General features: G+C 41.5%; 1 protein-coding gene across 6 annotated transcripts in view; it reads right to left on the minus strand.

Annotated features, from left to right (window-relative positions):
* The window catches only part of OTX2 (orthodenticle homeobox 2), a 59,255-nt gene that overhangs the window by 4,316 nt on the left and 41,080 nt on the right, over window positions 1-13,859 (minus strand). For all 6 annotated transcript variants that reach the window (XM_060753696.2, XM_067463091.1, XM_060753705.2 and 3 more), the window contains one exon: window positions 13,598-13,749. In XM_060753696.2, coding sequence (XP_060609679.1) covers window positions 13,598-13,749 — 152 coding nt within the window. The remainder of the gene's footprint in view (window positions 1-13,597; window positions 13,750-13,859) is intronic.

The raw sequence follows: 13,859 nt of genomic DNA on the forward strand, positions 1-13,859 counted from the left end.
CCGAAGGGATCTGTAGTTTGACAAGGTACTGTGAATGTCATTAGAACTTTCTGGCAGATAATTCTGTGAACCTTAAAAACTACAAACCTAGGATTCTAGGGGATGCTCTTTGGCAAGAGTAGTAGTATCGAAGTGCCACAATTCTATAACATCAGCATAAATAATATGAAGTCACCAGATCCCATCTATTATTGGAACAGTGTGCAGACGACACCAAATTGGGAGGAATAGCCAATACTCCAGAAGACAGGAGCAGAATTCAAAATGATCTTAACAGATTAGAGAGATGAATGGCCAAAACTAACAAAATGAAGTTCAACAGGGACAAATGCAAGATACTCCACTTAGGCAGAAAAAAGGAAATGCAAAGATACAGAATGGGGGACAATGCCTGGCTCGAAAGCAGTACGTGTGAAAAAGATCTTGGAGTCCTCGTGGACAACAAGTTAAACATGAGCCAACAATGTGATGTGGTGGCAAAAAAAGCCAATGGGATTTTGGCCTACATAAAGAGAAGTATAGTGTTTAGATCCAGGGATGTCATGCTACCCCCTCTATTCTGCCTTGGGATATTGTGTCCAATTCTGGGCACCACAACTGAAGAGAGATATTGACAAGCTGGAATGTGTCCAGAAGAGGGTGACTCAAATGCTCAAGGGTCTGGAGAACAAGCCCAATGAGGAGCGGCTTAAAGAGCTGGGTATGTTTAGCCTGAAGAAGAGAAGGCTGAGAGGAGACATGATAGCCATGTATAAATATGTGAGAGGAAGCCACATGGAAGAGGGAGCAAGCTTGTTTTCTGCTTCCCTGGAGACTAAGATGCGGATCAATGGCTTCAAACTACAAGAGAGGAGATTCCATCTGAACATGAAGAAGAACTTCCTGACTGTGAGAGCTGTTCAGCAGTGGAACTCTCTACCCCGAAGTGTAGTAGAGGCTCCTTCTTTGGAAGCTTTTAAAGAGAGGCTGGATGGCCATCTGTCGGGGGTGCTTTGAATGCAAGCAGGAAAATTGCATTCAAAGCACCCCCGACAGATGGCCATCCAGCCTCTGTTTAAAAGCCTCCAAAGGTGGAGCCTCCACCACACCTTTTTCTCTTCTCACACACCCTTCTCATTCCCCAGTTATCCCCAGGCCAGAAATGGGGGGAGTGTGGCCTTCCAGAGGTGGATGGACTGCACCTCCCAGCATCCTCCAGCCTTGGCCAGGGCTGAGGGGAGCTGCCATCCAACCCACATCTGGCGAGGGACGGTTCCCCAGCCTCCGCCTGAGCTTTCATGCCATCTGTGATGAAAGAGTAGAAACTAGGTCAACACATGCAGCTGAATGAGATGGTTGAATTTGGGAGAGAGATAAGAGCATATTGTGCCTCTTTGGATTATGCGGGGTCTGCGTGTTTGTGTTTTACTTTGTTTGAAAAAAATTCAAATCAAACAAAACTCTCTGCAAATTTATTTCAGGCAAATAGACTTGAATGAAGTAGAACGCTTCTGTCCTTCGATGTGCTAAAATAGGACTCTGTAATTCACTCTACGGAGAGCAAAAAAGCAAATCTATATGGAGTGACTAATGCGCAGGACAGCTTTTTCTCCCTCCCTTTTTACTCTGGTGCACTTCCTTTCCCGGTCTCTCCATCCCAGCTGGTCTTTGCCATGAAATCCCCACTAAACTGGCACCAGACACTATACTGGCACCCGAAAACATCACTTGGAGACAGGCCCGTAGCGAGGGAGGGGGTTTTAGGGGTTCAACCGCCCCCGAAATGTTTCAGATTTTTTTTTTTAAAAAAACTGATTTACTCATGAATTTTAACTGGTTAACCAAATCCCTATGCTAAGTCTATGAGATGCAAAAAATCAACAGTCCCTCCAGAACTGCAAGCACTACCTCAAGTAAATATTAGCAATTTATTCACACAGTCATTACTTGCAGCAATAGCCGATGCAGTTGTTCTGGTACAGCTGTACCAGGAGCTCCAACTTTATTTGCTTTGTATTAAATGTTTGCTTGCAGTCCTAGGTTTCAGGGACTCTGCAGATAGGTGGCTTCTTTGGTTGCAGTCATAGGGCAAGTCACCTGTCCATCATTGTTAAGTTTCGGTCCCGCCCCTTGCTCAGGGCAATTGGGAAGGGAAGGGAGCCATTTTTAGATAGTCTCAGCAAGGTAAGCTTATGTATAGGATGTGTGCAAGCTTCCCCTGTACAAAAGCTTCAACCCTTAAGACCTTCCAGGGGAGAAAGGTCTTAAGAATCTCCAAAGAATTTCCAGGAAAACAGCCCTAAAGACCAAAGAACTCCAGCTGGAGAACATCTACTGCCTTGCTGGTAGGTCCACTTGGCGTTCGAGACGCAGTTCGACCTGGTAGCAGAGCCCACATCAGTAAGGGTTAGATTACAGTCAGCCTGGGAGAAGTTAAAAAGGGGATTTTCCTTTAAAGAAGAAGTTATTGAAGACAGTTGCCTGTCCTTCGTGGGCAAGATTGAATGCTCTCATTAAGGAGACCAGACTTGGTGGAGGTGGTTGACAAGGGCGGAGCTGCAGGCTATTGAAGGCTGCTCTGCTTCCTGCTGTGCTCTTTGCTTCAGCGTGAGCTAGGAGGCAGGTTTCGACCTCCCCCACGCAATTTTCACCCCCCCCCCGAAAATTTCAACCCCTCCCGAAATTTTTTTCTGGCTACGGCCCTGCTTGGAGATGGTTTGCGCTTTGGTACCACCCCGATATAACTACACTAGGAAGGCTGCTGTATGAGCAATTTCATGATGGAAGACAAGAGTGTTTCTCTGATGCAGGATGAAGAAGCATCATTTGCATCTTTTCAAAAGTAGGCTCCTGCCTTTGCAGCATCTCTTATCTGGGGCCGAAAATGGTGCCCACACATTGCTTCAGAGCAACATCTCCATATGATTTGGTTTTTTGTTCAAGTCTGGGCTGTAGCAACATGAAATTCTTCCAAACGGTTAAAATGAACAGCAAAATTTTTCTTCATTCCCCCAAATTCCAGCATTGCATAGAGTGAGAAGCTAAAAACCAATCGCACCCAGAACTCTTCTACTTTGCCTGTTCACATTCCCATAGGGTGCATCTGCACTGTAGAATTAATGCAATTTAACCCCACTTTACTTATTATTATTATTATTATTATTATTATTATTATTACCCTTCTTTATCTCTCCCAAAGGGAGCTCAAAGTGGCTCAATACTATAAAATCCTGGGAGGCTAAATATCTTGCAAAACTACAAGTTCCATGTTTCAAAGCACTGAGCCATGGTGGTTACTGTAGTATCAAACTGCATTCATTCTATAGCAGGTATGGGCAAATCCAGACCCTGGGGCCAGATGTAGCCCCTTGGGCTCTTTTCTCAGGCCATCCTCTCTCACACCATTCTTTCCATCCATCCATCCTTCCATCCTTCCTTCCTTCCTTCTCTTTCCCTCTTCCTTCCCTCTCTCTTTCTCCTTCCCTTCCGGCCTTCCTCCCTCTCTTTCCTTCCTCCTTTCCCTCCCTCTTTCTCCCTCCCTCCTTCCCTTCCACTTTTTCATCCTTCCTTCCCTTTCTCCCTATTTCCCCTTCCTTCCTTTCTTCCTGTTAGTCTTTTCTTCCTTCTCTTTCCTTCCGCCTTTTGTCCCCCCTTTCCTCCCTCTTTCTCCTTTCATCCTTCCCTTCCACCCTTTCATCCTTCCTTCCCTCTTTCTCCTTCCTTCCTTCCTTCCTTCCTTCCTTCCTTCCTTCCTTCCTTCTCTTTCCCTCCTCCTTCCCTCCCTCTTTCTCCTTCCCTTCCAACCTTTTGTCCTTCCTTCCTCTCTTTCCTTCTTTTCCCTCTCTCTTTCTCCCTCCCTCCTTCCACCTTTTCATCCTTCCTTCCCTTTCCCTCTATTTCTCCTTCCTACATTTCTTCCTGTTTGTCTTTTCTTCTTTCTCTTTCCTTCCTCCTTATGTCCCCCCTTCCCTCCCTCTTTCTCCTTTCATCCTTCCCTTCCACGCTTTCATCCCTTCCCTCTTTCCCCTTCCTTCCTTCCTTCCTTCCTTCCTTCCTTCTTTCCTTTTTATCTTTCCTTCCTTCTCTATTCCCTTTATTCTTCCCTTCCTTCTTTCCCTCCATTCCTTCTTTTTTTCTTTCCCCCTTCCCCTCCATCCTTCCTTCTCTTTTCTTTCCTTCCTTCCCTCCCTCCTTCCCACTTTCTCCTTCCATCCTTCCCTTCCCCCCCCCCCCCTTTGTCCTTCCTTCTTTCTAACTTTCCTTCCTCCTTCCCTTCCTTCCTTCCATAAGCTAAAAAAAGCTAGTCCTTCTAGCAAGGAGTGCAAGCATGTGGCCCCTATGTTAGAAAGTTTGCCTATGCCAGTTCTATAGCATATATGCTTCCCCGGTAACTTTTCCTTTTCTCTTTCTTTGGGGGGTGGGGGGGTGGGGTGGGGGTGGGGTTGTCTAAACTGCATTTCTCAATGTTCAGCTGAAGTTTTAATATAATGGTATACATTTGAAGAGTGAAAGAAAATTTCATGGAGGCAGATTTTCTATTTGCAGGAACAATGCCCCATTTTTGCCCCATTCCACCATAGCTACATCCCTACCAATCTATAAATCTGGGTTGCTGTGAGTTTTCGGGGCTGTATGGTCGTGTAGCCCAGAAAACCTACAGCAACACGCCAGTGATTCCTGCCACGAAAGCCTTCGACCACACAATCTATAAATTTTTTTCTACTCCACATCTTAGCACACATTCTCTAAATAATTCCTAACTGGTTCCCACAACCTTTTCGATTTGCATTTGCAATTTGTTATTTCCACATTTAAAATATTAACTATTTACTTATACCAATTAGTCAGTGTTCATTTTGTTTTATCTTATCCAACCCCTCACTAAAACAATTTGTGCATATACTTGAGTATAAGCCTAGTTTTTCAGCCCTTTTATTAGGCTGAAAAAGTCCACCTCAGCTTATACGCGAGTCAAAGTTAATTATTACTTTACTCTGTTATTATTATTATTATTACATTTTATTATATTATAATAATTATTACATTTATCATTTTACTCTAATTTTATTCTTACATTTATTTTTACTCTATTATTTTATTATTACATTTACATTATTTTACTCCTTTATTATTATTTTATTACATTTATTATTATTATTATTATCATTTCATTATTAATATTACATTTATTATTTTACTCTATTATTACTGTTATTATTACATTGACATTATTTTACTCTAAGGTTATTGTTATTGTAATATTACTTGAGTATTAGCCTGGTTTTTCAGCCCTTTTATTAGGCTGAAAAAGTCCGCCTCAGCTTATACGCAAGTCAAAGTTAATTATTACTTTACTCTGTTATTATTATTATTATTATTTATTACATTTTATTATATTATAATTATTATTACATTTATCATTTTACTCTAATTTTATTATTACATTTATTATTTTACTCTATTATTTTATTATTACATTTACATTATTTTACTCCTTTATTATTATTTGTATTACATTTTATTATTATTATTATTATTATCACTATCATCATTTCATTATTAATATTACATTTATTATTTTACTCTATTATTACTGTTATTATTATATTTACATTATTTTCCTCTATTCTTATTGTAATATTACTTGAGTATTAGCCTGGTTTTTCAGCCTTTTTATTAGGCTGAAAAAGTCCACCTCAGCTTATATGCGAGTCGAAGTTAATTATTACTTTACTCTGTATTATTATTATTATTATTATTATTATTTGTATTACATTTTATTATTATTTCATTTATCATTTTACTCTAATTTTATTATTACATTTATTATTTTACTCTATTATTTTTATTATTAAATTTACATTATTTTACTCCTTTATTATTATTTGCATTACATTTATTGTTATTATTATTTTACTCTATTGTTGTGATTATTATATTGATTATCTTACTCTATTATTCTTATTATTACATTTACATTATTTTATTCTGTTATTATTATTTGTATTACATTTATTATTATTATTATTATTATTATTATTTTACTCTATTGTTGTGATTATTATATTGATTATTTTACTCTATTATTACTGTTATTACATTTCCATTATTTTACTCTACTGTTATTGTTATTATTATTATTACATTTATTATTTTGCTCTCTTTATTATTATTGGAAGGATTCGTAAGCACATTTACATTGAAGAAATTACAAACAAATTGGTTTGTAAAGTGTAAAACTGAAAAACAGGAACAAAATCTGAAGATTTTCGGTCTCGATCAGGCATGGGCAAACTTGGGCCTTACGGATAGAATCACAGAATCAAAGAGTTGGAAGAGACCTCATGGGCCATCCAGTCCCACCCCATTCTGCCAAGAAGCAGGAGTATTGCATTCAAATCACCCCTGACAGATGGCCATCCAGCCTCTGTTTAAAAGCTTCCAAAGAAGGAGCCTCCACCACACTCCGGGGCAGAGAGTTCCACTGCTGAACGGCTCTCACAGTCAGGAAGTTCTTCCTCATGTTCAGATGGAATCTCCTCTCTTGTAGTTTGAAGCCATTGTTTTGGGCTTCAACTCCCACCATTCCTAACAGCCTCAGGCCCCTTCCTTTCCCCCCTCAGCCGCTTAAGCTTTTGAGTAGACCTACTGAATCCATGTAAGGTATGCACATGTATCCGTAGCAATTTCTCGCTGATTCAAGGACTGGCGTTAGGCCTGAGTCCTATTAATTACAATACTGAAGATGGTTGAAATTTTCCATAATTCTCTCCTCCATACTTTCACAAAGATGCAGAACATAAATACAGCAGACATATGTGTTGTTGAAGGTTTTCATGGCCGGAATCACTGGGTTGCTGTGCATTTTTTGGGCTGTATGGCCATGTTCCAGAAGTATTCTCTCCTGACCACATCTATGGCAAGCAACCTCTGAGGATGCCTGCCATAGATGTGGGCAAAATGTCAGGAGAGAATGCTTCAGGAACATGACCACATAGCCCAGAAAACTCACAGCAACCCAATACAACAGACATATCTCATACAGGGAGACTTGTTAATAAGCTGTGACTAGTTCTCTATTTCACTATCACTAGGAACTGAGTTTTTTCTTTGCACGGTGCATCAAATAGCTGCCAAAATTCATTCCACTGAAATGAAGGGCATTGTCCATAACTAGAAGTTGAGACCTTCCATCAAGAACTTCCTGACTGTGAGAGCCGTTTAGCAGTGGAACTCTCTGCCCTGGAGGGTGGTGGAGGCTCCTTCTTTGGAAGCTTTTAAACAGAGGCTGGATGGCCATCTGTCAGGAGTGATTTGAATGCAATATTCCTGCTTCTTGGCAGGGGGTTGGACTGGATGGCCCATGAGGTCTCTTCCAACGCTTTGATTCTATGATTCTAAGGAAATATGTGACATTAATGTGCCATTGAACTGGGACATTTTTCAACTGATGGGCAAACAAATAAGAAATGCACATTTGCAATGTACGGCACATATCCTAGCAATGGGTCCATATGAACAATGACACTGTGTGCTCAACTCTGTGTCCACAACATTCAACTGAACATAAATGTTAACATGTAGCCACAAAAGTACAACCACAAATGCAAGGTCCTAAAATATAGAAGTCGATAATAGTATGCTAATTGCATGGAAAGGAAGATGAGAAAGAAATGGAATCGGTGCTTTAAATAGAATCAATGTACAGCAATTTCTACCCATTTGTAGTTTAAGCATTAGTACACCTGATTATTCTCAGGTATTTACGCTCCTCCATTGCTGTCCTATATGTGACTCAAAAACTGTTTTCTCTAGGTCTTTCTAGTAGAAGTTGACCATATCATTGCTCTTCAAGATCTAGAAATGCTTGGAAAAGTGTTGTTTCGGGTTAAGAATATATCCACTTGAGTTTCTTCCACTTTTGTGGGGATTTTGCACCCCAAAACCCTGCCAAATTTGAGGGCCAACTAAGTCCCTCCGGGGAGAGAAGGCAGGTTATAAATAAATTATTATTATTATTATTATTATTATTATTATTATTACCAATCTGAGGGTTTCTCTACTTCAAACAATAATAATCGCACTTTAACTGTCACGACTTACACAAAGAAATATGTTCCTTGTAATTTAATAAAGATGGTAAGGCTCTCTATTATAGTTCCTTAAGGTAAAGGTAAAGGTTTCCCCTCGGACATTAAGTCCAGTCGTATCTGACTCGGGTGTGGTGCTCATCTCCATTTCTAAGTCAAAGAGCCATTGTTGTCCCTGGACACCTCCAAGGTCATGTAGCCGGCATGACTGCATGGAGTTCCTTAGCCTACCTCATTTTTCTGCATTTTTTTAGACTTTCCTCAGGGAACGTACAAGGTTGTGGTGTCAAAACATTTGCCTTGCAATCTCCTGGAGCAGCAAATGTCAGCAAACATCACCTGGGGACCATCTCTCGAGGCACTTCTTTTTGATCCTTTTTGTCTCTAAATCAGGCATGGGCAAACTTTGGCCCTCCAGGTGTTTTGGACTTCAACTCCCACAATTCCTAACAGTCTCAGGCCCCTTCCTTTTCTCCCTCAGCAATGGGTTAAGCCACTGAACTGCTAGACTTGCTGACTGAAAGGTCGTCAGTTTGAATCCGGGGGGTTAGGTGAGCTCCTGCTGTTAGCCCCAGCTTCTGCCAACGTAGCAGTTCGTAAACATGCAAATTGAGTAGACCAATAGATACCGCTTTGGCAAGTCTAGTTGTGTTCGACTCTGGGGGGTGGTGCTCATCTCCAGTTCTAAGCCAAAGAGCTGGCGTTTCCGTAGACACTTCCAAGGTAATGCGGCTGGCATGACTGCATGGAGCACCATTACCTTCTTGCCAAAGCGGTATCTATTGGTCTACGCCGAAGAGCTGGCGTTGTCGGTAGACACTTCCAAGGTCATGTGGCCAGCATGACTGCATGGAGCGCCATTACCTTCTTGCCGAAGCAATATCTATTGGTCTACGCAATTTGCATGTTTGCTAACTGCTAGGTTGGCAGAAGCTGGAGCTAACAGCAGGAGCTCACCTCACTCCCCAGATTTGAACTGCTGACCTTTCAGTCAGCGGGTTCGACAGTTCAGCGGTTAAACCCATTGTGCCACTAGGGATTCCAAAATTTTCCTATAGTCCCCATACTTCTAGCATAGACATCTTACATTCATATGGCTTCAAACTACAAGAGAGGAGATTCCATCTGAACATGAGGAAGAACTTCCTGACTGTGAGAGCCGTTCAGCAGTGGAACTCTCTGCCCCGGAGTGTGGTGGAGGCTCCTTCTTTGGAGGTTTTTAAACAGAGGCTGGATGGCCATCTGTCAGGAGTGATTTGAATGCAATATTCCTGTTTCTTGGCAGGGGGTTGGACTGGATGGCCCAGGAGGTCTCTTCCAACTCTTTGATTCTATGATTCTATATACACAGGCTTCTTATTTTTACTATGCTTGTATTTCCCTCTGCCCCCTTTTCTTTGGAAACCTGAACTCCTATCTCTAAATATTTTACTGATATTTAGATACTGCAATACTAGAAATGTATGCACTGAAGGAAAATTTCATTGGGGAGGCAGAATTTGTACTGTGGGGCAGAAATCCTTAACAGCCACAACCTTGTGTTATTTGAATGCCACATAGTGATTTATGCTGGGAATTCACATAGGCTTATATCCACAGAAAAGAAAAAAAAGGACCTTCTTCAAGGAAATGCTGTCATGCCCTAAGTGATCTGTTAATTATTTTCTGGAGCGGAGAACATTTGGGATTTGCATTTCTCCCCCGAACGACACCTATCCTACAGGTTCGGCTTTTGCATCAGACTTGGGTCTGTTCCAATCTGACTGGAAGGTAACACTCCACGCTTCTTAAAAACAGGACAAAAATAGACATGTCTCTTTTCTTGCAATTGGAATCCATTGCTCGATTGTGCCCTCGTCTCCAGAGAAGCAGAAAACAAGCTTGCCCCTTCCTCAATGTGACATCCAATATTTATTCGTGGCTATCATGTCCCTTCTTAGTCTCATTTTCTCCAAGCTAAACAATAACATACCTTGCTACCTCAACCACTGCTCTGGGAGACTTACTTTCCAGACCTTTGACCAGAGGAGGGCGACTAAAATGATCAAGGGTCTGGAGAACAAGCCTTATGAGGAGCGGCTTAAGGAGCTGGGCATGTTTAGCCTGAAGAAGAGAAGGCTGAGAGGAGATATGATAGCCATATATAAATATGTGAGAGGAAGCCACAGGGAGGAGGGGGAAAGCTTGTTTACTGCTTCCATGGAGATTAGGACAAGGAACAATGGCATCAAACTACAAAAGAGGAGATTCCATCTGAACATGAGGAAGAACTTCCTGACTGTGAGAGCCATTCAGCAGTGGAACTCTCTGCCCCGGAGTGTGGTGGAGGCTCCTTCTTTGGAAGATTTTAAACAGAGGCTGGATGGCCATCTGTCAGGGGTGATTTGAATGCAATATTCCTGCTTCTTGGCAGAATGGGGTTGGACTGGATGGCCCATGAGGTCTCTTACAACTCTATCATTCTATTCTATGATTTTGGTGGCCCTTCTCTGGACACCTTCCAGTTTGTCAATCTCCTTCTTGAATTGTGGTGTCCAGAACTGGACACCATATTAATCCAACTGAGGTCTGACCAAAGCATATGCACAACCTCACAAGCTAGTTAGAGTTAAAGCTGTCTTCTTCACCAGTTCTAAGCACCACCATTCCTGAAGGAAACTGGGAAGCTGGAATGTGCCCAAAGAAGGACAATCAAGGTGGACAAATGCCTGAAAGCCAAGCCTTATGAGGAGTGGCTTAGGGAGCTAAGTACATTCACCTTGGAAGAAAAGACTAAGAGATGATATGACAGATATCTTTAAATATCCACGTGATGACATGAATAGAATAAAAAGACTTGTCTTGCAGCCCCATAGACTATAATATGAATCAACAAAGAAAAGAGATTCCACCAAAATGTTTCAGGAAACACTTCTTGACCACAAGAGCTGATCAGCAGTAGAATAGATTGCCTCACGAAGAACTCAAAGAACTTTCCTCCTTTGGAAGTCTTTACACTTAGGTTGGAAGGATATCTTTCCAGAGTGGATTGGTCTAAAGCAGTGGTTCTCAACCTGTGGGTCCCCAGATGTTTTGGCCTTCAACTCCCAGGAATCCTAACAGATGGTAAACTGGCTGGAATTTCTGGGAGTTGTAGGCCAAAACACCCGGAGATCCACAGGTTGAGAACCACTGGTCTAAAGCAATGTTGGGGGTGATGGGGTGTCAGAGGGGTCACCAAAGACCATCAGAAAAAGCAGCATTTTCTGTTGGTCATGAGGTTCAGTGTGGGAAGTTTGGCCCAATTCTCTTGTTGGTAGGGTACAAAATGCTCTTTGATTGTAGGTGAACTATAAATCCCAACAACTACAACTCCCAAATGTCAAGGCCTATTTTCCCCAAACTCCACCAGTGTTCACTTTTGAGCATATTGGGTATACACGCCAAGTTTGTTCCAGATCCATCATTGTTTGAGTCCTCAGTGCTCTCCCGAGGTAGGTGAACTACAACTCTAAAACTCAAAGTCAATGCCCACCAAAACCTTTCAGTATTTTCTGTTAGTCATGAAAGTTCTCTGTGCCAAGTTTGGATCAATTCCATTGTTGCTGCAGTTTTGAATGCTCTTTGATTGTAGGTAAACTATAAATCCCAGCAACTACAGCTCCCAAATGTCAAGCTCTATTTTCCCCAAACTCCACCAGTGTTCACTTTTGGGCACATTGAGTCCTCAGTGCTCTCCGGAGGTAGGTCTACTACAACTCCAAAACTCAAAGTCAATGCCTACCAAACACTTTCAGTATTTTCTGCTGGTCATGGGAGTTCTGTATGACAAGTTTGGTTCAATTCCATCTTTGGTGGAATTCAGAATGCTCTTTGATTGTAGGTAAACTATAAATCCCAGCAACTACAACTCCCAAATGACAAAATCAGTATTCAAATCTCAGCCTATTGGGTATTTGTGCCAAATTTGGTCCAGTGAATAAAAATACATCCTGCTTATCAGATAATTGCATTACAATTCAGAACAGGAGCAAAATTACAGTTATGAAGTAGTAACAAAAATAATGTTATGGTTGCGGGTCACCACAACATGAGGAACTGTATTCAGGGATTGGGAAGGTTGAGAAACACTCATCTAAAGTGTTCCTTGTGGCACCTTCAAAGATTCTACATGGAAAAAGAGAATCGGTTCTGGCTCTCCTCTGATATATTTATTTATAGGCAACTGATGGGCACATCTATGCGTTTTGAACTCCCTTCTCAGTCACATCTATCCAATCAGTTGTGTGAAGTGGTCCTCAAACAGAAACAAAACCAGAGCTGATGGAATCTCACAAATCTGTTAAGATCTGCATCCAGATTCAGGGAAAAATCATGATTCACCCAAGCCTCCCATTCCGCAATTCTTATCAACCCAAAAGCACATAGCTATGTGTTAACCTGATTCATAACACAGCCCAACAACAACATCAACAAAAATGTCTTCATTTTTAGACCTGTTCCTGGAGTTATTTGGGACTCTGATCCAGAAACTTGTATTGGATACACTTAATTATGTATCCAATACAATTATCATGGTTTTCTATTTGTGAGCAGGTGAAGGGTGATATATGGTATATTTTCTCTCTCACAAAAGCTAGAGCAGATAGGGGGAAATTGGTACCATTTTTGGAATCAGCAGGTCAAAAATATGCCCAGAAATAGGGCTAATATTTAAGGCACCAGCATAATGTGACAAACCATGAAATGTCTGGTATGCTAGAACTATACCAGACATTTCGGCCCTCCAGGTGTTTTGGACTTCAAGTCCCACAATTCCTAACAGCCTCAGGCCCCTTCCTTTTCCCCCTTAGCCACTTATGAAATCTCTGGAGTCACCACCATAAGTCAACAAAGGACTTGAAGGAATGGTAGGTTGAAAACACTGAGTTTAGTCTTGAAAGTTGTGGGATGGAAATATACATTATGGGATGATATATAGGGTGGGAGCCACAAGGAAACACGGATAATAAATATATTATTATTATCATTATTATTATTGTTATTATTATTGTTGTTGCTATTACAAAACAAGATTAGTACACAGCAAATATGATCACTATGCTGGCTGTTGTATTGGATCACACAACTGACACTTGCCAAGTGTTTAGGACTGTGTGATGTATCGGCGATTAATGCGTGAACATCCAAGTAGTGTGGCCTTTTGCAGCTGACAGAAGATAATTTTGTCAGCACCAATTGTTTTTAAGTGTAGGCCAAGGTCTTTAGGCACTCCACCCAGTGCTCTGCACTGCATCATCATCATCATCATCATTATCATTTTGCTGAGACAAAAGCACAGTATGTCACAGCAAATGAGATATACATGCTGGATTTCGTATCACAAAATCACAAGTCGAACACTTCCCAAGAGTCTAGGACTGTGTGATGTATTTTCGAATGATTCGTGCAGATCCAAGTAAGGTGGCTTTTTGCAGTTGACAGATCCTGCTTTTGTCTTTCCTTTCCAATAGAGAGAACACCTGCTTCTAGTGAAGCGCTGGCCTTACCTGAACCCTGGACTCCGGCAGGTTGATTTTGAGGGCAACCTCTTCCCTCATGAAGATGTCCGGGTAGCGGGTCTTGGCAAAGAGGGCCTCAAGGACATCCAGCTGGGCTCGAGTGAAGGTGGTGCGCTCTCTCCTCTGCTTCCGAGGAGTGGCTGAGGAAGGAAATATCATAACAATATTAACATTACTGGTGATAATGCCGAGGCTCATGATGGTGACCAAGAGACCTTCTAGGGAAGCAACCCTCCTCATCAACACAACA

This window comes from Anolis sagrei, chromosome 1, assembly GCF_037176765.1.
Source record: "Anolis sagrei isolate rAnoSag1 chromosome 1, rAnoSag1.mat, whole genome shotgun sequence".
Taxonomy (NCBI): Eukaryota; Metazoa; Chordata; class Lepidosauria; order Squamata; family Dactyloidae; genus Anolis; species Anolis sagrei.